This window comes from Mauremys mutica, chromosome 1, assembly GCF_020497125.1.
Source record: "Mauremys mutica isolate MM-2020 ecotype Southern chromosome 1, ASM2049712v1, whole genome shotgun sequence".
NCBI classification, from domain to species: Eukaryota; Metazoa; Chordata; order Testudines; family Geoemydidae; genus Mauremys; species Mauremys mutica.
This window is the reverse complement of record NC_059072.1, coordinates 57,892,518-57,918,022: the sequence shown is the minus strand read 5'-3', so window position 1 is coordinate 57,918,022 and position 25,505 is coordinate 57,892,518. Positions and strand designations below refer to the sequence as shown.

General features: G+C 39.5%; 1 protein-coding gene across 1 annotated transcript in view; it reads right to left on the bottom strand.

Annotated features, from left to right (window-relative positions):
* The window catches only part of ARID2 (AT-rich interaction domain 2), a 146,495-nt gene that overhangs the window by 40,162 nt on the left and 80,828 nt on the right, over positions 1-25,505 (bottom strand). The window contains exons 4-14 of the mRNA XM_045032493.1: positions 23,894-24,027; positions 22,725-22,943; positions 18,889-18,956; positions 12,261-12,327; positions 11,926-12,176; positions 10,645-10,741; positions 10,350-10,559; positions 9,787-9,951; positions 5,716-5,791; positions 885-1,019; positions 4-203 (exon numbers count right to left, since the gene is read on the bottom strand). Coding sequence (XP_044888428.1) covers positions 4-203; positions 885-1,019; positions 5,716-5,791; positions 9,787-9,951; positions 10,350-10,559; positions 10,645-10,741; positions 11,926-12,176; positions 12,261-12,327; positions 18,889-18,956; positions 22,725-22,943; positions 23,894-24,027 — 1,622 coding nt within the window. The remainder of the gene's footprint in view (positions 1-3; positions 204-884; positions 1,020-5,715; positions 5,792-9,786; positions 9,952-10,349; positions 10,560-10,644; positions 10,742-11,925; positions 12,177-12,260; positions 12,328-18,888; positions 18,957-22,724; positions 22,944-23,893; positions 24,028-25,505) is intronic.

Here is a 25,505-nt window from a genome sequence, read left to right as displayed (position 1 = left end):
AACCTGCTGGTGAAGGAGACGGAGATACATCAGGAATAGAATCAACCCGGACGACAGGGGTAGAAGAAGTTGGTTGTTGCTGATAGTACATCTGAATGGGAAGTGGTATAGCTCTCCTTTTAACTCCTACTACATGTATATGCGCCTGCCCATTGTTATTTGGATCCTCTACTCTCTTCACTGTGTGATTTGGAAAGACAGTTCTGCCAAACACAAACATACAGCTATATACATAACAAAAATTCAAACCTTTCACAGTATTATTTTTTTTCTTTCTTTTCAATTTTTAGCACATCAACTCTGCTCTATACACACAGAGGACAAAGACAAACATATTTACCAAAGTTAAGTAGTCAAATACTCATGTTAGTCAGTCAGGATTACATATTCACTCTGCCAAAAAGAGAAGGAATGGGCATGGGAAGTCTCCATTCTATTTTTCAAACAGAAGAGTTTTTTTCAATGGCTAATATTTTGTGACAGCATCTATCCCTGTTTCTGCAGAGATGCAGCCAGAGTGAAATGCTAAGATGCTTTTTTTAGAAGGCTACCTCCATGGGGACTGAAAGGTTCACCAGAATTAGCATTTCCAAGATTTTGGACAAGAGAAATGAAAACTGTAACCCTCAAAAGCTAGAAGTGGAAGAAATATATGGCCAAACACATACAGCAAGCTCTAACAAAGTCGTAAAAAAAGAACAAAATAATTGCATTGAACTATCAAACTTTTTTTTTTTAAACTTAAAATTCCAAATGCTAACAGATCAGAGCAGTCTTTAAAACTCATTTGAGAGTAGGTATTTCCCTAAATAAGTCTGAAGTTGCAGATTAGCATTAGGCATCCACAATCTCCTGTTTATTCTTCTATAGACTCTTCACCTTACCGAAGACATTTATAAAATCCAGTTGATGTTAGGATTCCACCTCGAGCTAATTTACTGCAGGTTGAGAGGTATTCAGAGTACATTTCTGCTCGAGAGACTGAGCAATCTGAATTCACCTCAAAATGTGCATTCAACCTAAAAACGGAGAAAGAAAAATAAATGATGAAACGTGCTGCAACATGGACATTTCTTTTTAAAGGGCTGAAATGCTATTCTCTGGCTGAGTAAAGGATTTTGGACAATCAATAACAATGCTGCTAATTTAAAATATTTAATGTGCTCTCCTAACAAACACCTCCTCAATACAACGTAATTTTATCTTTCACAATGTAAACCTCAATGCCCAAAGTTAGTACAAGAAAAAGCACTTAGATGGCAAAAACTGATCACATAACATCCTGTTGAGATTATTATTTACATGTATGATATGCAAGACTTAATAACATATTCACAAACCAAAAACTTATCTGAGAAAACTTCAGATTGAAAATGTGTTTCAATGAAGTCCCCAGAACAACTTTTTATATTCTCTACAAAATTCTACAACTTTAAAAAGGAAAAAAAAACTACATAAAACCCACAAATGTTAGAATGTCTGGAAATTAACAGCTCAGTTCCTCACTGCCATATAATCTTTAATCATCTGCTCACCCCACCCAACTGTGTCTATCAGTTAAATAAATTATATATTTAAAAGCTTCAAAACCATACCTTTTAAACTTTAGATCAAAAGTCAGATATAGTTTAGCATTGCATACTCATTCTCTATCAAAGGTTTCCATCAAAAATTTGCTGACCTGACAAGCCAAAATAAGTTTTTCGGACTGATCTGGTAATCTAGATGTACTGCAATACACAGGAAAATCAGAGATATAGAACCACCTTACCCTGAGCTACCAGGATCATAAGAGACTAGGAATGCTACAGAGGCAGAACATTCATCCCTGAAGGCAAGCCGTGTGAAGGCCTCATGTTGTCCTCGAACAACCAAGGCTCTGGTCAATGCTCCAGGCAATATCAATAAATTCCCAGAGAGTGAAGCAATGTGTGGTTCCTGAAGGACCTCCACAAAAGCACAGCCAACCAAAAAAAAAGGATATTTTCCTTAACTGGTAATTTTTATTTCTTTGAGATTCTCTATGTGGGCCCAGAAAAGTTGGAAAATAGTTCCTTTGTGACAGCAAATGGAGACAGCAACAACTGTCTACAGCAGGGGCGGGCAAACTTTTTGGCCTGAGGGCCGCATCGGGTTTCGGAAATTGTATGGAGGGCCGGTTAGGGGAGGCTGTGCCTCCACAAACACCCAGGTGTGGCCTGGCCCCTCCCCCGCCACTTCTCGCCCCCTGACTCCTGCCCCATCCAACCTCCCTGTTCCCTGACAGCCCCCCATCCACCACCACTCCATCCACCCCCACCCCCACTCCTTGGCCCCTGACCGGCACTGGAACCTCCACCCCGACTTCCCCCCGCTGCCCCATCCAACCCCCACTCCTTCCAGACTGCCCTCTGGGACTCTTGCCCACATTCAACCCCCGTTCCCTGCCCTCTGACCGCCCCGACCCCTATCCACACCTCGAACTCCTCTGCCCTCTATCCAACCCCCCCTGCTCCCTGCCCCCTTACCACACTGCCTGGAGCACCGGCGGCTGGTGGCGCTACAGCCGCGCCACCTGGCTGGAGCCAGCTGCGCCACAGTGCAGCACAGAGTACTGGGTCAGGCCGGGCTCTGCAGCTGCGCTGCCCAGCTGCCCAGAGCATTGCGCTGGTGGCACAGCGTGCTGAGGCTGCGGGGGAGAGGGAACAGCGGGGGAGGGATCAGGAGCTAGCCTTCCAGGCCAGGAGTTCAGGGGCTGGGCAGGAAGGGCCTACTGGCCGGATGTGGCCCGCAGGCCGTAGTTTGCCCACCTCTGGTCTACAGAATACCAAAATATCTGCACTGCCATGCAGGATCAAAGAGTATTGATATATTTTTTAAACTGTCAGCAGTACAAGCTATATCACCTGTATGATTTGAAAAAAACACCCCGTGTTCTCTATTGTTTAGCATCATCTAAAAGTACTATAATCAGAATGTAACTGGAAATTCTAAAGAGAAAGAAAGCAGATAAGAGAATTTAGTGTTGTCTTCATTCATAGCCAATACAACCAGTGCTTCCTCTAATTTTTCCCACCCATGCGCAGAATGAATTTTATGTGCACCAATATGGAGGTGATGTGTAACAAAATTCATGTGATGGGGGTGGGGCCGAGGGGTTCGGAGTGTGGGAGGGGGCTTAGGGTGGGGCAGAGGTTTGGGGTGTAAGGGTTCCGGCTGGGAGTGCGGGCTCTGGGGTGGGGCCGGGGATGAGGAGTTTGGGGTGCAGGGCGGTGCTCGGGAGGAGAGAGAGAGAGAGGTCTCCCCCCAGCTCTCTCCCCCTGCAGAAGCAGCACCTGGGCTGTGAGGGAGAGGCGCCTCTCCCTGCTGCGGCAGCTCTGGGTTTGGGGCTGCAGGATAGGTGCCCCTCCCCCAGCAGGTCCGGGCCAGGGCTGCGCTGCCTTGGCTGCACCTGGGGCTGCACCGCCCCAGCATGTCCGGGCACCCCGCCCCGGCACCCCGCCCCGTTCGCAGCAGGTTGGAGACCAGACTAGGTGAGGTGCTGGGGGGAGGGGTGCCCCTCCCCTGGCAGGTCCCTGGGCGGGTTCCTTGAATGCCTGCACAGAGCTAAATAGGCTGCTGGCAGCCGCGCAGCTTACAGGGAACTTAGAATACAACACCAGTAAACATGATGCCATTTTTTTTTTGCCAAACTTTTACTATAGTTACAAAATTTGAACCCACATTCTGTGTAATAATAGGTATTATGGAAAAAAAATCTATATTCCTGCCTTCTCTAACCAGATTGTCATTAAAAACAGTGTCAGCCTCCCATGATACACACCAGTATCACTGTGACCAATGAATGTCAGAGAAGGTGTTCTCTATCTCATAACCTTGATTTGGGAGTTGGCGATTAGACCATGATGTGCACTTACCTTGCAGGGGATCCTTCTTCCGGCCCAGTTGGCTTATAATATTAGGGATATTAATTTTAATACATTGCCCCTTTTTGCATGTCCTTCCACTGCTTCCAAGAGATAGTAATATTTCTAAATTCTTCCATTATGACTTACTCCCTTGCAACTTCTCTCAGTAAGAGACAGTGATAAAAACGTACTAAGAGATTTTACGGGGTAAAAACCCCTTAAAGTTGGCTTTCATGCAAACACAGTTGAAAAAGACTATTTCCCATTCTCCAACTCCAAGAAAAACATTGGAAAAAATACCATGATTAGTATATTTTAGGCTTGTGTACAGGGCCACCTGTTGTTTTATATCTTGTTGGTTCATTTCCATTTAGAATTCAGAAAAAGAAAAATAGAGAGTACCCAGCACTTTGTTACCTAGCACAGAATCAGACAAAAAATAACCACTACAGATCCTTCTGACATTGCGTTGTATGATTTGTTTAATTACATTCTGTCATCAGATGGTGTTACACAACTGCAGCATAGCAGAGTGATTCTGTTGCCTTTTTCTACTCCTTTCACTAAAATACTGTTTTTCTTGTTTCCCAAATCCTGGCTACTACTGAATAAGAGGTGTCAACTGTGGAATCTTTCTCTGATTTAACTGCCCATTCCTTCCTGCCTGAATGCAAGAGAGGCTATTCTGCATCATTCCTTTTTGGTTTGAGGGTCCAGAAAGATTTCAGTGGCTCCTTTTCTATCTTTCCTAGGATTGGGGGTTGGCAGAACAGCAGCATGGGAAGCAGGGGAAACAGTCTGATTGCTCACTGTCCCCTCTATTATTACTTCACACCTCAGATATCAGTGGGACAGCTCTACTGTCTAATTCCCAGGCAGAAAGAGTATAGTATAAATATGAACTGTAGAATTCATAGCTGTATACAATGGGCTTCTGAAGAAGCACGTTTGAGAGGAGGAATACGCAGATTCCACTTATTTTGGATTATGAAGATTTCAAATATTAGCTGCTATTTTCTAGCTAAAAACATCTATCTGAGGTTTTCTATATTAACTATATCACTGTAGTATCTAAGCTCAGAATCTCATCATATGTTAGTGTCAACTAACAACTCCTGTGCAGCCAAAATCTTTGCTTAAGTTATAAGTGAAATAACAGACTTTCAGTGTAGAACCACTCTGCTTCTTGTAAAATGCTCCCCACTTCACTGTAAAGATGTGTGTGTAGATGAATATTTGAATCAATTCAATAACTAGCTCCATCTTTAACTCATATCATTTTTGTGAGGGAAGGGGGGAGTGTTGGAAGTACAAGAGTTTCAGGAACTGATCAACCCAAAGACTTAGAATGTGAGCAGACGCATGTATAGGTCAACACCAGTTTGGGGAATCACCCTAGCCCTACTTGAGAGCTATGAGTTGGGTATCAATTCTCTAGAATATTGGATGCACAAACATACATTATAACTAGTAAAAATATTAAAGCAAGTATGGGGTGGGGAAGGGTTGGAGGAAAAAAGGTCTTTCATCTTCCATGGTTTGCTTGAGCCTCCCACTGATGAAATCACAGGCTTCCAGAAATCTAGTTTCAAAATTTGAGAAACACTTTCTTGTATTGCTACAGTAGCACAAGATGAAAATACTGTTTAGTTAGACAATGCTGCTCTACAGTTTTACAGCAAGATTAGATTTGTAATTAAATGAAAGAATTAAATAATATTCTAAGACAGAGAGAACAACTAGTTTGAAGTATTATGTCAAGTGGCTAACATTTTGTGTTGTTTTTCTTCTCCCTCAAGAAAGTATTTGAATGGAACTGTATACTTACCACTGACATGCAAATTTCTCACTGTCTATTTCCACTATTCCTGGTGGTGGAGCAACATGCTGTGCCGCTCTTGATGCTATGGAAAAAGATACATTTGCTGACATGTAATGATGATTCTTCCTATAAAATTGAACATCTCAGGCAACACAAAGGATCATCGGAAGTTTAGTAGTTTCAAATTTGATTTGAAATTTGTTTTGTATTTTTGCAAGATCTCTCCCCTCACTCATCCCCCAAAGAAGTTCATTTTGACAAAATTAAATGTAAGGATTAATTACTTACATCTACAGAGAGATTCCTAGACACAAAGTCTACATATATTTAAAGAACTCCCCAAATCCATGTCTTAAAAGGCAATAGCTTATTTGTTACTGAATGATCAGATTTGCTTTAAATCAACTCTGTTTAAATGCATGCCACGTTGTTTCAAAGATGTAATGAGATGTGTGTGAGGACACATCTCCGGCAAGGTTTTTAGCCACTAGTGTAACTGTATTAGTGCAAACCGCTAGTCTAAATGTACTGCACTAGTATAAACCATGACTTGCATTAGCACAACTGGTTTGAAACTGGTTTTATGACAGGATGGAATGGAGTAACAGGAACCACCAGAGCCCTGGGCAGTAAGAAGGAATTGAGAAAGAAGTTGGTCCACTTCACCCTTCTTCCCCAGGAGGAGGAGATGTCACCAGGTGCAGACCCATTGACACTGATGGTCAAATGCTTCTGATCTCAAGTTCATGAGGCACATGAGCACCAACATACAGACACATACATATAGACAATCACTCAAAGAAGAAATATTGCTTTTTCTCAAGCTTGGCTGACCCTTCTGTCTTAGCTCCTCAATTCTTCCTGCCTGCACAAATATTCTAGCCGCTTATATCCCAGGTTGGAACTAATCAGAACCAACTTGAGTTGACCTTAAAGTAATAAAAAATGACTGCATCTTTATGCAAGATTCAAGCATATGATATCAAGATGCTTCGACAGAATAGCAGTGCACTCTTGTCCAAGGGTGTTAAATCCTGCCATGTTACTTAATTCTCTGTATAAAAAATGAATTACACTTTCAAATAAGAGACCTATCCCTGGTGATCCATGTCATCAGCATCTCTGTGCTGAACTACTGCAATGATTTGACCACAAAGGCCACACAGAAGCTGCAACTACTGCAAGATGCAGTGGCCTGCCTATGAGGCCCATTCACAGGCAGCCCTGTAAACCTGTATTACACTGGTGATTGATGACCTGCAAAAAGTCTACACAGAGTTCTATATCTGCTTCAAGGTCTTGGCACTAATCTTTAAAGACCTTGACATGCTAGGACCTAGCTACCGAAAGTCTCTATCTTCCCGTCTAGCATTCTCATTTATGATTAGTAGAGATCGTGTAGCTGATGTAAACAATCAGGGACGTGTCATTCTCAACATTGGCTGTAGAATTCCCTATCATTATTCAGAATACTTAGGTGGTCTGGGGACAAATAAGATTTTCCCAACTACTCTCCCTTAATCTATTTTTCAGTTTATGTGCATCCATAACTCACCATGTGGACAAGCACTTCTTTACTTAAGAAAAATGCTAAAACATGCTCAGGGCACCATTTTCAAAATGGTAGTAAGTTTAGTATTTCTGAACTAATTTTTTTCCAAATATTAAAATCACGCTCCTTATTGAGGATATGTTTGAACTTTTAAATAAAAATGCTTTTGAGATTTCTGAACACATAAAAGTCTCAGTTATTCTTTAAAGTAGGCAAGCAACTTGCAACCACTTAACTTAAGCAGCTGGTCCAATTTTATTTTAATTTAAAAACAAAAACGCCTTCAAGAGCAGACCAAGCTTGGAAAGTTTTCACCAAAGGGCAAACTTTTGAAAAAGTTACAAATCATGGGAAAAGAGGACTACAGAATGAAATATAAAATAACTACTAATGCTGCCTTATGATACGTTTGTGTGTAACACAAATACTAAGATTTTAGTCTGCAGTGGGAAATTATTATTTTGTAGAATGAAAATGTGACTGATACTGGGATATAATTATCTCATCCTTTAATGCTTTCCACATTAATTTAACTCTTTCAACCCAAACTGCTAGGCCACCTGGTTCAGTATCATGCAGGTATTTCAGTATAGTCCTATTAGAGTCAAACGTGTTCCATTAAATAAAAAAGCACCAACTAAAAAGTAAAGTTGTACATGAATGCTTACACTACTTACATGGTTAAAAGCTCATGTAGACATAGGGGCATTCACTAATACAATTTACTCCGGTAACTTGCTTTACATCTATATATGGAGTTTGCGCCTGTGTAACTACATCAATGTAGTCATATCAAAGCAAAATACTCTAACGTGGATGAGGCCCTCAATCAGCTAGCAAAAAGTTTGTCAAGATTTCATGGCTCATACTTTTCTGGAGTCAAGTCACTTTGAACTGCAATGTTTTATAAAAATAGTTTTGAGAAGAAGAATCTGATTAACTGAGAAAGGTTCTGGATGAGTGAGTAATCCAGCAAACCACAATTAAGTCCAAGAGGGAAAGGGAAAAAATACTAGGGAAAAAACTTAAGTTTATATTTAGTCACAGAAATGAAACTGAAGTACTAGAGTCTTTGAGTCTGACCCTGACTTGAATGGGAGTTGCAGCTCACCAACATGTCTCAGGTTTACACCCTTTAGGAGCTTCCGGGAACCACACAAAGGCAGTGTGGTACTTTAAGTATTCAGGGGAAAAAAACAGGGTGGTGGTGGTGAGACTGGATTTTTTTTGGCAGGGGAGGGAGGGAGTTTTTAAATTTGAACGTTTTTTTAAAAATAATTATTTTTTTAAAAGCAGCAACATAGGGCAAGATGTGTAGTTATTTCAGATATCTACCTTTTACAAATGGCTGGAAGCACCTGACTCCTGGTTCTCCAGTTTGAGCCAAATCCTGCAGGTTTTACTTTCATTGAAATTACGGGATTGAGGGCAGCAGGACTAGGACCAGCAAGTACATGCTTAATTGTATTATCAGTTGTTTAATTAACGAGAGTGACATTTATATTTGGATTGGATGAGTCACCGTAGATGCCATGATCCAACAATGCTCATAACTTTCTTGATATGCAATGTATACTTGTGAAAAGCACTGAAATAGACATTTTTCTCCTATACTTGCTGTTAGAGGAATCACATAGGCCAGCAGAATGTAATTTTGTATGTGAATTTAACAAGAAAAGTTCTTGTTAAAAACCTTGTGTGTGCACGTCAAAAGACACCAGATATCTAGAGTGAAATTTTGACCCTACTAAAGCCAAAGAGTGTTTTATCATTTATTTCAATGGTGCAAGGATTTCACTCTGAAAATAGATTTTCTACAGCTAAACAATATCTACAATATCAAGTACATTCTGAGGTTCTAATGACCTTAAAGATTTAACTTTCCTTTAAGCTTTAATTGTAGGTGTTAAACTTTGGCTCACATCACAAATGAAATGTTTAGTGGCTTCAATGAAGTCAATGAGAATTTTTTTTAATCTTCATTTCCATGATTCCATTAGATCCTATATAGCCCATTCTCCGAGAGTTTGACCCTAACACTAACTGAGAACTTATTTTACATACTATTCACACAGAATATAACACAAAATGGACTTGCTGCCCCTCTGTGAGTTGTAGATATTTTGTTGACATGCAAATGAACAGGTTAATTTTAAATAAAAATGTGTAACATTTTCATTGCGTACACTTTCAAGATTGATAGCGTTGAAAAATGTTAAGACTCTGTCCATGTTACTTCAGAGTGTTTTCATGTAATGACCAATATTGTTCCAAATATTTATTCAATTACAAAAATAAAAACAAAGATTAACTTAACATCCATTTTGCCAGCAACAATACTAAAATATGCATGTCTGATTTGACATATTGAAGCACAAGTAAATCATTAAATTATGCATAGCTATATAGCTATACACATGCACACAATTACATAGCTACAGACAGAAAGACAGATGGATAGTCACATATGCTATAAAGAATATTCTACAGAAATACAAAAGATGTTCTCCTACAATAGCACTAACCTGGGACAGCTGTTGCATGGGCCTGTGAGGAAACATGCTCCACCACCTGTGGCCTGATTTCAGATACTTGATGGCTGGAGCTTTGATGTTCAATGAGTTTTATTGCAGTAAGTGCATCAGGTCCAAACATCTGGATGTCCATAGAAACCAGACATACTAATGTATCTAAAACATTAAATGCAAAACCAATAACGATATTACAACAAAACAAATATGAGTGTTTGGTATTGAACACACTGATTTGGATTAAACTGACACTTGCTGAAAGAAAAACAAACCCTCACATATTTCTATGGATTTCTACATTATATTTTTTACTGCATATAAAGCCAATATATAATTCAAAATCCTGACCTGCTTTGGTCTCTATTTTCATTAATTCTCTGAGAAAACAAAAAATCAGTTATGTAAATATACAGCAACAATATGCACATAATATACCAACACATACATTCTCTAAACTCTGACAAAGTAAATTTTTTGAATCCCTGAATGTGACAATGTGCCAAGTCTTTTCCCTCAACAATAAACTAATATAATATTTTGTTCTGCTTCTTCCTCACCTATGCTCTTGTCTACTTTAGCAATCTTTGTGCAGGCCACTTCTCCCATTTCTGTGAGCATGTATAGAACTTCAAGTGCTGAGATTACAAGCAGCACATCTGGTAAAGTGAGATGACATATTATCTCTTTGTAGGATTCTTGATCCACATATTCACAAATTAATACACCATTATCTTCAGCTTTACAAAGATTCCCCAAGATTTCCATGCCTGAAAAACAAATATAGAATAGTATTAAACAGCCAAAAATCATTCTCTTACTATTTACAAACAAATCAGCAGTCTAAGACCTTACCTCTCATTTTTAAGAATCTATCTCTTGCCATTAGGCATTTTGTAACAGTGTGAAACATTAGATGAGTAGTTTTGAAATCAACAGGGTCCAACAGAAGCTGAGAGAAGGGAAAAAAACATTATTTAAGCTGCAGTCCATGTTGTATGTACAGTCATAATACTTACAGTTCTTAAATTTGCATACCAAATTCAATGCTCAAAAGTCTTTATACGTTGGAATATGTTGTCAGTTCTCTGAGCATGTAAGACTGCGATTTAAATGCCTAGAGTTTTTATTATTTTTAAAATTGCATTAACCCTTTTCTCTTCTAAAGTATTTGAGAAGAGGCTCTGAACGTCTCTTTTTTCTTTGAGTCTTTACAGTAAGGAAAATAACTGAATTCCTAGGCTGCCATCAGGATGGATATGAACGTTTTCCTAAGCCCTACGAAACAGTAGCAGTGATTAGGGGTGAATTCTTCCCTATGGCTTCCACCATCCTTTGTCCTGTTTGTACAGCACCTTGCACGATGGGGTCTTGGTCCATGACTTGGGTCCCTAGGCACTATGGTAACTACTACTACTACTACTACTACTACTACCACCAGTGCTCTTTCAAAGGCCCCCCCCCACATGAAAACACCATCCTAGTCAGATTTCTATCAGTAACTGAGCACTACAGTGTCTCCTTCCCTGCTATTTACTCTTTGCAGGATTTCAATATATACACAACGTCCAACTTTATATTTATTGGTGGTGTATAATGCCATAAAATGGATTGAGTTGGCCTGTTACTGTTTCTTCTTACATCTAAATATCTTTGAAAAGAAAGTCTCCCTCACTGATGATATACCCATGTGTATGTGACCTTCCCAAAGTCCCCCTGGTTTTCTCATACTCATTATTATAAACAGTGTATTGATACCTATTAACTGGTGACACAGGAATTCTTGTATTATCATAGTAGAGTTATGATTTATAAAATATAACCCATATGAATATTTTTCATTTTTAAAGTAATTCCCCAATGCCATGAAATTTCAATTGAAAATTAGAGATGATTTGAAGGATCCCATGCCCCTCACACAACTGCATTCCCTCACATGACTGTGCTTAGGCAATTGGGGGCCCCAGTCTATATCTGATTCCTAGCGTTGTGCATTCCGTTGAAATCTATTATTTGCAAATTCAAAACACTTATTCACTACTACTTCAAATAAACACAAGAAAAATAATTAAATTTAAGACATCAGTCAAGCTACTTAATACTAAAGTAGCACCTTCTTCTCCAAAGTATATTTACCTCTGCTGCAATATTTCCTAGTGTGTCAAGCCCCAATTGTCGTAGAGAAATAAAATGACTATGAGCAGAGAGTAGCAGGAACCGAAGACAGGTACGATTAGCTGCCAAAAGTTTAACGTTTCCCTCCTCAAAGGAAAGATTTCGCAATATCACTGCAATCTGAAGTACCCGCTGCCCTTCAATATCATTAATGCCCAACTTGCGAGGTGGATGAAATAAGGATTCCCATATCCATTCTTCTGATGGAACATCTACAAAAGAAAAACATCAACTTTAGCTAATCCTTTTCTATATTTACCAGAATTTATCTAATCAGTTTATTCAAGACATCTCACCTTGAGATTTGTTTCTGTCAGAAATGAGGTCACGTACTTCATTATCCTCGACAATATCCTTCCAAAACTGAGAACAGAATAAAAAGTAAAACTGAATTTCTGAAGCGTGATGTTTCCTTTAAAAATACATTTGTTTTCTCTTCCGCCTCTTTAAAATATTCACAAATGGATAAGGATGTGTTTATCACTATTCCATCCCTTGAAAAAAATCCTCTTCCCATTCATGTCAGCTACTACTGCATCTTAAAGATGATCTCTATCTAAATAATGGTACATTCTTCATTCCAGAGCTGAAACTTATGATGTTCAATATATTACAGCTGCTTTAAAGAAGTCTTCCTGTCACCCTTCCAAGACACCAAAGGTACTCCATCCACAATCAACCAACATGATTGGGGCCTATTCCTATTCCACCACAAGGAATTCAAAGTACTTTACAAATTAAGGGCCTGATCTGCAAACCTTTACTGTGTGGCTAGTCTGACTACAGTCAAGATTAATCATATGATCAAGGATATGCAGGATCAAGCTCATAAACTGATAAAGTATATATGGATCACTTAATCCACTACTAAAATACTGCTGTCTCTTAGGTGAAATGCAACAGCTCTATCATCACAGAGTAAAACCCAGGAAACAATTTTAAGAAGGAGCTTGAGACACTCAAGGAAGAGGGGTTTTGTCATGTTTAAACGATGTGTGCAAAACCAGATTGCCTTGAATTTCACTTGTCAATGCAATATACCCTTTTTGATGTTACTCTATTGGAAAGTGATGAAGAGGGTAAACATGCAAATTTCACTAGTGATAACAAAAGGAAGCTGATCTTAGAATCATGCCCGAGACTTACTCCTTTAATTTCTCTAGTGTTTGTATTTTTAAAACACGGAAGAGGTGGTGTATCCTCAAATGCACATCTTCAACCTTAATTTTAAAGTCTTTGGAAAGGCCCAGAGAACTAAGCCAATTAGTAATGTAGGGTTACTGCTGTTACCAGTGCTCTTGCAGTGATACCAAAATCATAAGATGCTCTCACGGTGTCATGGCATTAGTTAGACTGACCGTCCAACAATATGCTCTTGGTCTCTTTAAAATATTCAGGCTAAAAGTCCAAAAGGAAGCACTCTCAGATTTAAAAAATGTATCTATCTAAGGCGGCTGGGTAATTTGAAGTTATAGAAGAGTAGACTTTCTTCTCAGAGGTAAGTCATCCTGGACTCTCTCATGTGGTACAGAACATGAGGACTTGGCATGTTCTCTCTGCAGAAGCGGACATCAATGTCATCTTGGCATAGGCTTATTAAAAATATTAAAACTCTAGCACTTGGTACAATTGATGAGCTTTTTAAAATTATTTTTAACCACAGTAGGTACTGAAGTTGAAGCAAAATATCAATACATTGCAGGAGCAAGGCAGCCGTAAGTAATGGGCACTGCAGTCTTAGCCTTTTCACAAGGCTATCAAATAACATTGGCATTTTCTTCTGAAACAATGTCATTTTCAAATCCAACTTCTTCACCAATTAGCCCCATGTTCCTGAAACTGCTAAAAATCATTTGCTGGTGACACAGAAGGCATCATAGCACTGTAATCAGGGGGGCAATGATGAAGGACCAATGTATCCATACATTACTCTTTATAGTATGCGTCTAATAAATCCCCCCATGCTGGCTAGAGGAGATTTTAAACACTCCAAGGAAAGATCAGAGTTGACTCTTGAGGTCATTTAGGTGAAGGACAATTGGCAGTATATCTCTCTGATGATGTCTTTAACAAATGTTACTACTATATAAAGGGCTTGTATCACTTCATACCGGGGTACAAGTAAAGCCAAAGATGAAGGCTCCTAGCGCTCTCAGAAGAAAGAGAGCAGTTGAAGTATATAGCCTGAAAGAGATCTGTCTGATTCTAAAAAACACAGAATGAGGGGCCTGAGCCAACCTTAAAGATGATACTTCAGAACCAAAGAAACATCTCTCTTAGGGTAGGTCTATACTTACCTGCCGGGTCGACGTGTAGCGTTCGACTTCTAAGAGTTTGAACTATCGCGTCTAATCTAGACGCGATAGTTCGAACTCCGAACGCGCTCCCGTAGACTCCGGAACTCCACCACTGCGAACGGCGGTGGCGGAGTCGATGGGGGAGCCGCGGACTTTGATCCTGCGGCGTCTGGATGGGTGAGTACTTCGAACTAAGGTAGTTCGACTTCAGCTACGCTATTCGCGTAGCTGAAGTCGCGTACCTTAGTTCGACCCCCCACCCTAGTGTAGACCAGGCCTTAGATAAAGAAGGCTAGTGACAGACAACTCTGGCTGTCAGGTCTAGTGAAACACTCTATGCTCCAGAACAGACTAAAACAAGAGTGCCCTCTCAGAAGCTCAAGTGAGAGAGCCACAAAGGCACCAAGAGTCAAGGTTTCACCTCAACAGCGTATAAGAGCTGAGGCATCTGTTGTCAGAACAGAGGTATTAGGCACTCAAATTTCACAACTTAGAATAATAGAATCATAGAAGATTAGGGTTGGAAGAGACCTCAGAAGGTCATCTAGTCCAAACCCCTGCTCACAGCAGGACCAACCTCAACTAAATCATCCCAGCCAGGGCTTTGTCAAACCGGACCTTAAAAAGCTCTAAGGATGCAGATTCCACCACCTCACTAGGTAACCCATTCCAGTGCTTAACCACCCTCCTAGTAAATAGTTTTTCCTAATATCCAATCTAGACCTCCCCCACTGCAACTTAAGACCATTGCTCCTTGTTCTGTCATCTGCCACCACTGAGAACAGCCTAGCTCCATCCTCTTTGGACCCCCTCCTTCAGGTAGTTGAAGGCTGCTATCAAATCCCCCCTCATTCTTCTCTTCTGCAGCCTAAATAAACCCAGTTCCCTCACCCTCTCCTCATAAGTTATGTGCCCCAGACCCCTAATTATTTTTGTTGCCCTCTGATGGACTCTTTCCAATTTGTCCACATCCCTTCTGTAGTGGGGGGACCAAAACTGTATGCAGTACTCCAGATGTGACCTCACCAATGCCAAATAGAGGGGAATAATCACTTCCCTTGATCTGCTGGCAATGCTCCTACTAATGCAGCCCAAAATGCTGTTAGCCTTCTTGGCAACAAGGGCACACTGTTGATTCATATCCAGCTTCTCGTTCACTGAAATCCCCACTGTAAACTTCTGATTTTCATATCCAAGGACTCATTCAACTCTGACTTTTAGCTGGATCAATAAACTTCCAATGCTTCATAGCTCACACTGTTCTCAAGGGAAAGATGTCAGTACCTCAATATCAACCAGTTCCACCTATGCCAAGTCTTTGGCTCTAGGAATGCTTAGAACTGAGCATTTTGCAAGACCTGATTTAAGAATCTTGGTCTTTATCTAGATTAGGAAAAGAGGTTGAGATTAAATTGGGATTAGCCACCACATTAGTACACAATGGTGCAAATCCTTACTATTAATTGTCACTATAGGAAACATAATAGGAGAAGTGAATGATGACCCTATCAAAATAAATATTTGCACGTGGCAGAACAAGTAACAGACAAACCAACATTTACAAAAGAAAACCTGAACAACAAGAGCAAGAAGAGAGCACAGATCTACATAAGCACCATTTTGCTAATTTTATAAAAGTATAAGCAATCCAAAAGGGAAAAGAACAAGCATGCAACCTCCTGCTCTTGCCAACACAATGCATTTGTTGTGAGTCAACAGAATAACAGGAATTTTAAATTTAAAAATACCAACATTTTATATACAGAAGCATAGCTGCTATATGAAATAAATAACATCCTGTGGTGGGATCAACAAACTGCTTAAAATAAGATTCTATGAAAAAAATGGATTATTGTAATAAATAGGTTTTTTTAGATGTGGTATTAGTTTATGGCATGCCTTCAAAAGTGTTTTGCAGTAGTGTGGTACTATACATCATGTAACGTTTATAAATAGATCCTTGGAGCACATCCAAGTTTCTTATTAGTAAACCTTATTGCAATATGCTGGTTCTACTTAACACCCAGTTAAGAGAGTTTATTAAAACCATCTGTCTTCATATACTATAATTATTTAAGATGATGTAATTAACAACCATATAATAAATTATAATTCAATATAATTTCAAAATGTTTACATATCTAGACATAGCACCTGATGTTGTTCTTCATTAACTATTATGCAAACTACCTTGGTTTTAGGGGATAGCAAAACCAGAAAAGCTAGCTACTTTTGAATAAAAATTTCCAAGTATAATATTTCTGGACATCTGTCTGACAGAAAAGGTGAAGACAAAGACCACAAAGCACAATTTTTGACACTTAACCTTGGTATACTTTAATATACGTTCAAGTTCCAATCATAAAAAGTAATGCCTATTTTCTTTATCCTCAATTTTATTCTTTTGGGAGAGTCCATCTATTTGTATTTTAGCAATAAAAAAAAAACTGAATGGGCACTACTGTTAACTTTAATGTTGGGCCAAATTGGGTATGTAAAAACTAGCTTAACACAATACATGAACATAAAAATTCTTCTGCAATGTCTGTAATGCAAATATTGCTGCATTCAGCTGATATATTTGAAAGAAAGAAAGAAAAAGAATTTGAGCAGAAACCAGATTATAAACTGAAGTGGAACTAACTAGTCTAATCCCCCACCCCCCACTGGCCATTTCTGTCACCTGGAAATCAACAGCAAAAATGAGCAAAATAAACCATTTTTTAAAATTCTTCCAATTTGAATAATATAAGTTATTTTAAACCTTCTTAAGGAAATCTGTTGTATTATATTAACATGATAGAATCCCCTTAAGCAAACATAATGAAATGTCAAATCCCTTTCAAATATATTATACACGCTACTGAGCACCATACAAATATTAATCTAGGGCAGTGGGGTCCAACGTGGGGTGCATGCACCCCAGGGGGTGTGCAAGATGATCCACTGGGGGGCGCAGCAGGAGGAGCGCCACCGGGGGGAGGAGGCAAGGGCGGCCGGAGGAGGGAAGGAACGAGCGAGCGGGGAAGCTGCCCCCCCACACACACACACAGGCAGGGCCACCCGGAACACAGGGGCTTTAGGGGCTGCAGGGCCCTGGGTTAAAGGGGCCCTGGCCTGCAGCTCTAAAGCCGCTTTTGGAATGCGGCCTTGAGTCCTCCAGCCTGTGGAGGAGCAGGGGCAGCCGCACAGCGAGTGGCCGGAAAGAAGAGGCGCTTTCCCCTTCAAAGCCGGCTGGAGACAAGTGGCCGCTTCTCTCTGGCCGCTGGCTGTGCGGCTGCCCCTGCTCCTCCTGAGTCCTCCGGCCCGTGCTCGCAGGGCCACATTCCAAAAGGGGCTTTGGAGCTGCAGGCCAGGGCCCCGGGGCCCCCTTAGCCCAGGGCCCTGCAGCCTCTAAAGTCCCTGTGTTCTGGGTGGCCTTGCTGGGGGGGAAGGAGGAGGGGCAGCTCCCAGAATTGTGGCCATGGGAGCGGTGCCGCGCTGTGCAGAGCCACCTGCACACCCCCTGCACCAAACAGGGGCTGCCCCAGGTAAGTGCTCTGCACCTCCTGCCTGCCTGAGCCTCCTCCTGAACCCCCACTCTGAGTACCTTCCTGTACCCTAACTCCCTCTCAGATCCCGCACCCCCACCCTGAGCACCCTCCCAGACCCCGCACCCCACCCTGAGCCCCTTCCCACACCCTAACCCTAATCCAGACCTTGGAATCACTGTATCACAAAGTGCTAAACCAAGATTTTCAGAAATAATGAAGCATGTTCAATCACATTGCGCTCACTAAAAATTATTATTAATATTTTTTTTGTGAGAGCAAAAAGGTTTTTTGTACTGTTAATAAACAAAATACAATTAAAATATTTTAAAAATATTATTTCATCTTTATCTCATCCTTTTTTAATTTCTATTTTTTGTATGTTTTATAAAGTACATAATATATTAGTATAGTAGTACATGCATATAATTATACATAAATAAATATACATATATTGGGCGTGCATGTTCAAAAAAATTCTACTGATAGGGATGCGCGATCAAAAATGTTTGGAGACCACTGATCTAAGATACAGAGGAAATGTTTACATATAATAGAAGTGTAGCCAGAAGTAATTTTGCTACACATTAATATAGCATATCATGCCCTCTAGTGGAAATAAAAAATGTCTTGTGCAAACCTAGATACTATAATGTAAACTCCTAATTGAATCAAAGTTGTCCAAAGCTTCCAGCATCCCATAAACTTTCCCTAGGCTTCCAATGTCTCTGAATCACCAGCACATTTTCATAATCTATAATATTTCTTTGCTGATTCCAGTCCTTAATAACTCCAGCATTGTTTTCTCTTGCCAAATAAGTTAAAGGGCTTGTTTTAAAAAATTCTGCAACCTTTGTCTATTTTACAACCCACACTTCCTTTTTCTTAATGCTTTTCTTCCTATTTACCCCCAAGTTTTATCACAAATATCCTTGATTTAGTATCCTACTGTATTTTCTTGAAAGCAATAAACTGGAAAGTAGTTCAAAGTCACATTCTGGTACAACCTATGTGAAAACCATGTTGATGCTTTAAGAGATTTAGACTTTGCTACTGGAAGTGCACAATTAAAAACAGTTTCATAATTTCAAAATTACCTTAACAAAATCTCTATCAGTTTTCTCCTTCCATTCATCTCCAAATACAGTAGAAAATGATCCTAAAGCTTTAAGCATAAAAAAACAATTAGTAAAAATGAGCTGAACATTTTCATTTGATTTTCTATCAAATCAACAATGGAAATAAAGATTCAACAATACTACAGACCACTCAGAAGTTTTCTTTTTTCTTCGAGTAATTTTGCAGTAAGATGTAGTAAACCACTGTAATCGCTATTGCAATACACTTAACTGACTGCTGTTGCAGTACTACAGTTTATTAAGGCACAAGAAAATATTTGAATGGTCTAAACTTTGTGTAACCATTGCCTTATACCTTAAAGAGCCATGATATGCTTTTCTAGAATTTTTTTGACAAAAGTATGAAGTGGTTTCCTAGTTTTAAATCTCATGTCAGCAACTAGTTTTTGCTTCTACATAGTAAAGATGTTCCCAGCTGTTTAGCATGGTGCCTAGGCAAAACTTCCCTTGAAGCTTTCAAGAAGCCAACACAATGGCTAGACAACACTACCACTTACTAAAATATTAGTATTTTACAAAGAAGCTTTATGAAAATTCCTGGCTGCTTTGGTGGAACCAGTAAATAATATTACATCAAACTTTCTGGCCTATCACTCCTTGGAAGCAGCAAAGATTAGTTCACAGGATTTCCCTTGACAGGAAAATAACTGTTTTGCAGATTGGAAGTCTGTGATTAGTGTCAATATGAAGTTGTATAAAACAGTATTGGGTTCACAGTATATTTTTATGTTACAATTTTCAGCTGAAAATAATGAAGCAGCATTTGACATCTTATAGAATCCAAGACCAAGGCTTCTACAGCATTTGGCATGCAAGTTATTTAAAACAATCCTACTGAGAAGATGGGGAAAAAAGGTTTTGTATTCCCATCATGTTCTTAAGTTACATAAGAGAACTGGATCTTAAAATGAAAAATGAATGTTGAAACACTGAGACAGTACTCCTGAAAGAGAGAGGCTGCCCTAACACATGCAAGATAAGAGTTATCTCAAACTTTCAAACTGGAATAAATCCTAAGAGGTTAACAAAATTGAGAAAAATATAACAAGAAATGTTACATCACAAAAAAGAGAATTAACACAATTCACAAACTACAACGATGAAAACTATATATATGCTCTGGAACAGGGGTCTCAAACACGCAGCCTGCGGGCTGCATGCTGCCTGCAGAGTTATTTGCTGCAGCCTGCCACGCTCCCCGCCCCACATAGTTATTTCCTGCGGCCGCCAAGCTCCCCAACACACCATGTCCCTGCTCCTCTGCCTACTTCCAGGTGCTTCCCACCTCCAAACAGCTGTTTGGTGGAGCTTAGCGCTTTCCAGAAGGGAGGTGGGGAGGAGCGGGGAGCCGATCACTCAGGGGAGGAGGCGGAGAAGAGGCAGGGCAAGGGCGGGGACTTAGGGAAAGGGGTTGGAATGGGGGCAGGGAAGGGGTGGAAAGAGGTGGGGGAGGGGTGGAGCCTCCTGGAAGGGGTGGACGGGGCGGGGCCAGGGGCAGCAGGGGGGAGGTGTCAGTGATGCGGCCCTCGGACCAATGTACTAATCCTCATGTGGCCCTCGTGGTCATTTGAGTTTGAGATCCCTGCTCTAGAAAATAAGTATTCCCTCACTACATGGATAGGGAAATAGGACACATCTGTCTTTTGCATTGATCGGACTCTCACTGCTGGATGTATTACAGAGTAGCTGAAAATAAAATGTTTCTCCTAGTGGAAAAAAAGAACATGTCTATTACAAATTTGCCTCTCTCAAATACCAAAGATTATTCATTTGCTACTGTTAGCGATGGCCTAGAACTTTACCTCAAATACTTCTCAGCTGAGGAAGACCATAACAGAAAGAACAGCTAGTACAGGACACCAATGAAACAACCGTATGGAAACACAGGCTTGACCTTCAAAAGTTAACAATGGAGGACTAGCCTTGAGTGTCAAAAAAGGCATGAAACAAAAGAACATTCAAACCTTGCTGAAGCACCTTTCTCATTTCTGTAAAAGCTACTTTGAAGAAGGAATTGTCCTAACTCCAGGGCCGGCTCCAGACCCCAGCGCGCCAAGCATGCGCTTGGGGCGGCATTTTGCCGGCAGGGCAGCAGGCAGCTCCTGCGGACCTTCCGCAGTCATGCCTGTGGGAGGTCCACCGGAGCCGCGGGACCAGCGTGGGTGGACCTCCCGCAGACGTGCCTGTGGATGCTCCACCGGAGCCGCGGGACCAGCGCACCCTCCGCAGGCACGTCTGCAAGAGGTCCCCCAGAGCCGCGGGACCGGCGACCGGCAGCGCGCCCCCCGCGGCGCGCCGCCCTACTTGGGGCGGCCAAATTCCTAGAGCCGCCCCTGCCTGACTCTCAGCAGAGTGACCACTCAAATTCAGAATCTAAGGATGGGCCTCTGGGAAGGACTAATTAGGGGACTAAAATTAACTTTAGACACTCTTTAAACATTCCTTCCACTTGGGAGTCCTTGTGACTAGCCCAGATGAAGACAATGTATTGGTCTGGTCAAAAGTGAAGGACATCCTATTAAGAAAAAACACAGTAAAAGGACAGACACACAACCCAAAAAATCTGAAAGAGAAATCAGACCAGCACTAATATATTACTGACATGAAAAACGTTTTACATACTACAAATGATTAAAGACATAAAAAAGTTGATAATATTTTTTAAAATGAGTATATAATGTGACTCGTATATACTCTTCCCCACAATTGAAGGAAAACAAGTAAAAAGATAGTAATTTTGATGTACTATTTTGCAAGAATATGTACATGCATGCGTGCGTGTGCACGCACACCCATACACTGTATCTATTATTAGGGGGATCCCAAAATATTCTTTAGCTAAAGAATGCTCATTTGATGATTTATTTAGATAAAATTAACTTTGGAAAACATTACTCTCTCTTGTTAGAGAAGCTTTGTACATAACAAAAATTAAAATAATGAACGATTCCTTATTTTCCCGTAAGCTAGGAGTTACATTTTATCCTATTGTCATTCAGTGAGATTACAAGATGGCTTGGTCATATATTTGCTTACAAAAGAACATAAAGCAAGGAACAAGAAGGCCTAACAGCCAACACACTGGTCAATCTACCCAGGAGAAATAATTCAGTATTGAAATAGTTTTGTGAAAGACAACTTCTTAAAATAATAAAAATGCAAGCAGGCCAATTAAATATTTCTTAAATCCAGATTGAGATCATTTTAATGATATTGAGGTCTGATTTCTAAATTTCACTGTGCTTAGGAACTAACATAAATCTTTTTTTATCAGAAAACAAACTCAGTGTGTCATTTCTATGAGATGCTTCTTTCTATTTTTAATATGTAATTTACATCAAAATGCACATCTTTTAAAAATCAACAAAGACCCTATGCATTCATCAGGACAACAAACAAACACACACGTCCTGACATCAGAGGCTAAATGGAAATCTAATGCTAAACATTTATCACCTAACTCAAGTAATTTAAAAATACCACTGAAAACCCAATTCTTGAGTTTCACTAAATTAAACTGTTAAATGATAAAGTCTCTAAAACACATATATGCTAGCTGAATAAAAAGGTAATTTTAATATTCAAAGCCTGATGTGAAGTACAAGTTATGAAATAATTAAAAAAGAAAACTATGTATCAAGTAAATTTCTCTTCAGTAAATTATTTAAAATTTACTATAAATTAAGAATGATTATTCAAAATTGAAAGAAGCTACAAAAATATATTTGCAGCTTTCCTGCTCAGATATTAAAAATGTTATATGCAGTAAAAATAGAATTCAACTTAAAACTTACTGTCATCAAATACCCCAGCATTAGCAAGCAGTAGAGTGATGATTTTAGGGTCCTTTTCAAGCTGCATAACATGCTTGCTTTCATTTGACAGAAGAGTGCACACATTAATAGCAAAGTCCACTTCATTGGGGAGTCCAGATAACAGTGAAAGCACCAATTTATTATAGTCATTTGGCGAATTAAAGTCCATAGACAGCCCATAGCTTTGACGAAGATAATCTAACCAAGACAAAAAAAAAAAAGTGAGAACAATGTTTCTGCAGCCAAACTAATAAAATGAATATTCTGTCTGACACAGTAAGTAAAATATCAATAATTCTCTTTAATTTAAATAATTCATGGCATTAAACCAACTTTTCCAACATTTCATTTGTTTTTTCCATCTTCTTTTGGGCCAGAACATTGAGACCATTCCCATCGGATGTGGATCTTGCCAGTTAGCTATTCATTTCAGAACGGAACATTGCAATACATGCTCTACTAGAGGAGAAACTTGAAAACCACTCAAACTTCAGCTAGGACAGAATGCAGCCGAATTATTTAGAGTTACAATATTATTTATTTGTATTATCATACCACCTAAGAGTCCAGAACCCAACTGTACTAGGTGCTGTACAAATACAGAACAAAAAAAGACAGTCCCAGCCACAAAGAGTTTACAATCTAAGTAGACTGTATTGGCATCAAATTTGTGTCTGTGTTCCAGTCAAGATTTGTATTTTGATCTGAAGAGCCCCATATGGTATGGATTCTCTGGCTACATTACGGACCACCTGGCTCCTCAAGTTGTAACCCAGAAATTGAGATCAGCAGAACCCATATTTAAACATCTGTGAGCTGCACGGAGACCATTACTGGTGAAAACTCTGAAATTCACTCCTTAACTTGGCCTAATAGATCCTGAGTTTGTTGATTTTCAAAGAATATCACTTCAAGGCCTATCTATCTGTTTACCCAAACTCTGGAGGAACTGGGGTTATTTACGGATTTGGAGGTTTTCTTGTTTTTTGGGTAACAGGAGAAAATATTTTATGTTAGATAATGATTTGACTGACAAAGTTTTGATGTTTTTTAATAACACTGTAAATGCATTTAAAGACTGCCTCAGTTAAAACATGGAAAATTAAAATAAATATCACAACAATCTTTTTCTCAAAAATTTAATTTACCTGACACACTGTGTTGCTGGTAATTGTAGGAAGATGGAATTGCACCTATAGGAAGTTGTGGCTTTGGATTGCCTGGTTGTACCTCATCATCGTCCTCCCCAAAATGATGTACTTTCTCGTACTTTTCTAGATAGCTGAAATTAAGACAGCAAAGATTTTTAATATTTATCATGCAACTAACACTCCTGTCCTCTAAGAGTTGAACTGCTGAAGGAAACAGTAGCAACTGTAGAAAAAGAGGTTTAGTGAAAGCAATAGTTAAACTGTGGTATAAGATACAAAACCATGAATCAGACTAACAAAAGGTGATACAGGCAGGTAAGTGAAATCATGATTTAGATAGAAATTTGTTTATATTTGCCAATAATACTCCTTGGCTAAAAATTATAGTATAACTAGCCACTTTGTAACTAAGCTCATTTTCTTTTTCTGTGGATCAGTTTTTGCTTTTGTTACCTGACATACTTTTATATGTGCTTTTATTACCTACAGGTAGAAGTACTTACAAATTACTACAAGAAATTTCACCAGAAATATTTTACATAGTTTACCATTAGAAGCATAATATGGCGAGGGGTAGGCAACACAGACATAATCAACAGGTTAAAAACAGTGGTTCATAAAGAAAATACTAGAAATATAAATATACTAAATTCAACGTGTGGACACTGAAAATGCTAAGACTCAGTAACAAGCTGAATGACACTATTGGAACTCCGTTAGAATCTCTCATGCAGTAATGCAGACAGAATGTGATATTTTATGAGGTGACAGGCTATGTCAAAAGGGGTAGGAAAACAGAAACTATACACAGTCATGGCTGGATACATCAAATTGGTGGTAACAAGACAAACTGTTAATGTGTACAGTAACTCCTCGCTTAACACTGTAGTTATGTTCTTGAAAAATGCAACTTTCAGTGAAACAATGTTAAGTGAATCCAATTACCCTATAAGAATTAATGTAAATAGGGGAGGGTGTTAGGTTCCAGAGAATTTTTTTTCACCACACAAAAGACAAAAAAAGAGCATTTTCATAAAGAGACAGTAGGGTTTGTCTGTTTGATGGGAAGAGCTGGAGGGGGGGGAGGGGGCCTTGACGGAAGGGGTGGAGTGGGGGCAGGCACATGCTCAGCATAGCATTTGACACAGTGTGAGAAAGGGCACTAAACTGTGGGCTTCTATGGAATGACAACACTTCTGGGTTCTGACCTGTAGGTGGGGGTATTCACATACTTTTCATTGATCAGAAAAACTGAATGCCTTTTCTGGGATCTGAAACTTCATAGTCACTTTTCGTGGACCCCTTAGAAAGTCTGCGGACCAGCTGAAAACCACTGGCCTAATTTTAAGCATGTGACTATTCTCATTGATTTTAATGGGACTACTCACATGCCTAGAATTACAATCATGCTTAAATTCCTTGCTGAACCAGAGCCTAAAATAAGCAAACATATCTTTAAGTTTCAACCAATATAATTTTCCTAATAAAAAGCTTTATTAAAGGTTTAAGTTAATCTCATAAGAGGAAGAAAATTAAGAGTTAAAAAGGGCTGTGAGTAGGTGTTGCATAAAACAATTATGATTAATCAGACGTACAGTACTTTGGACAC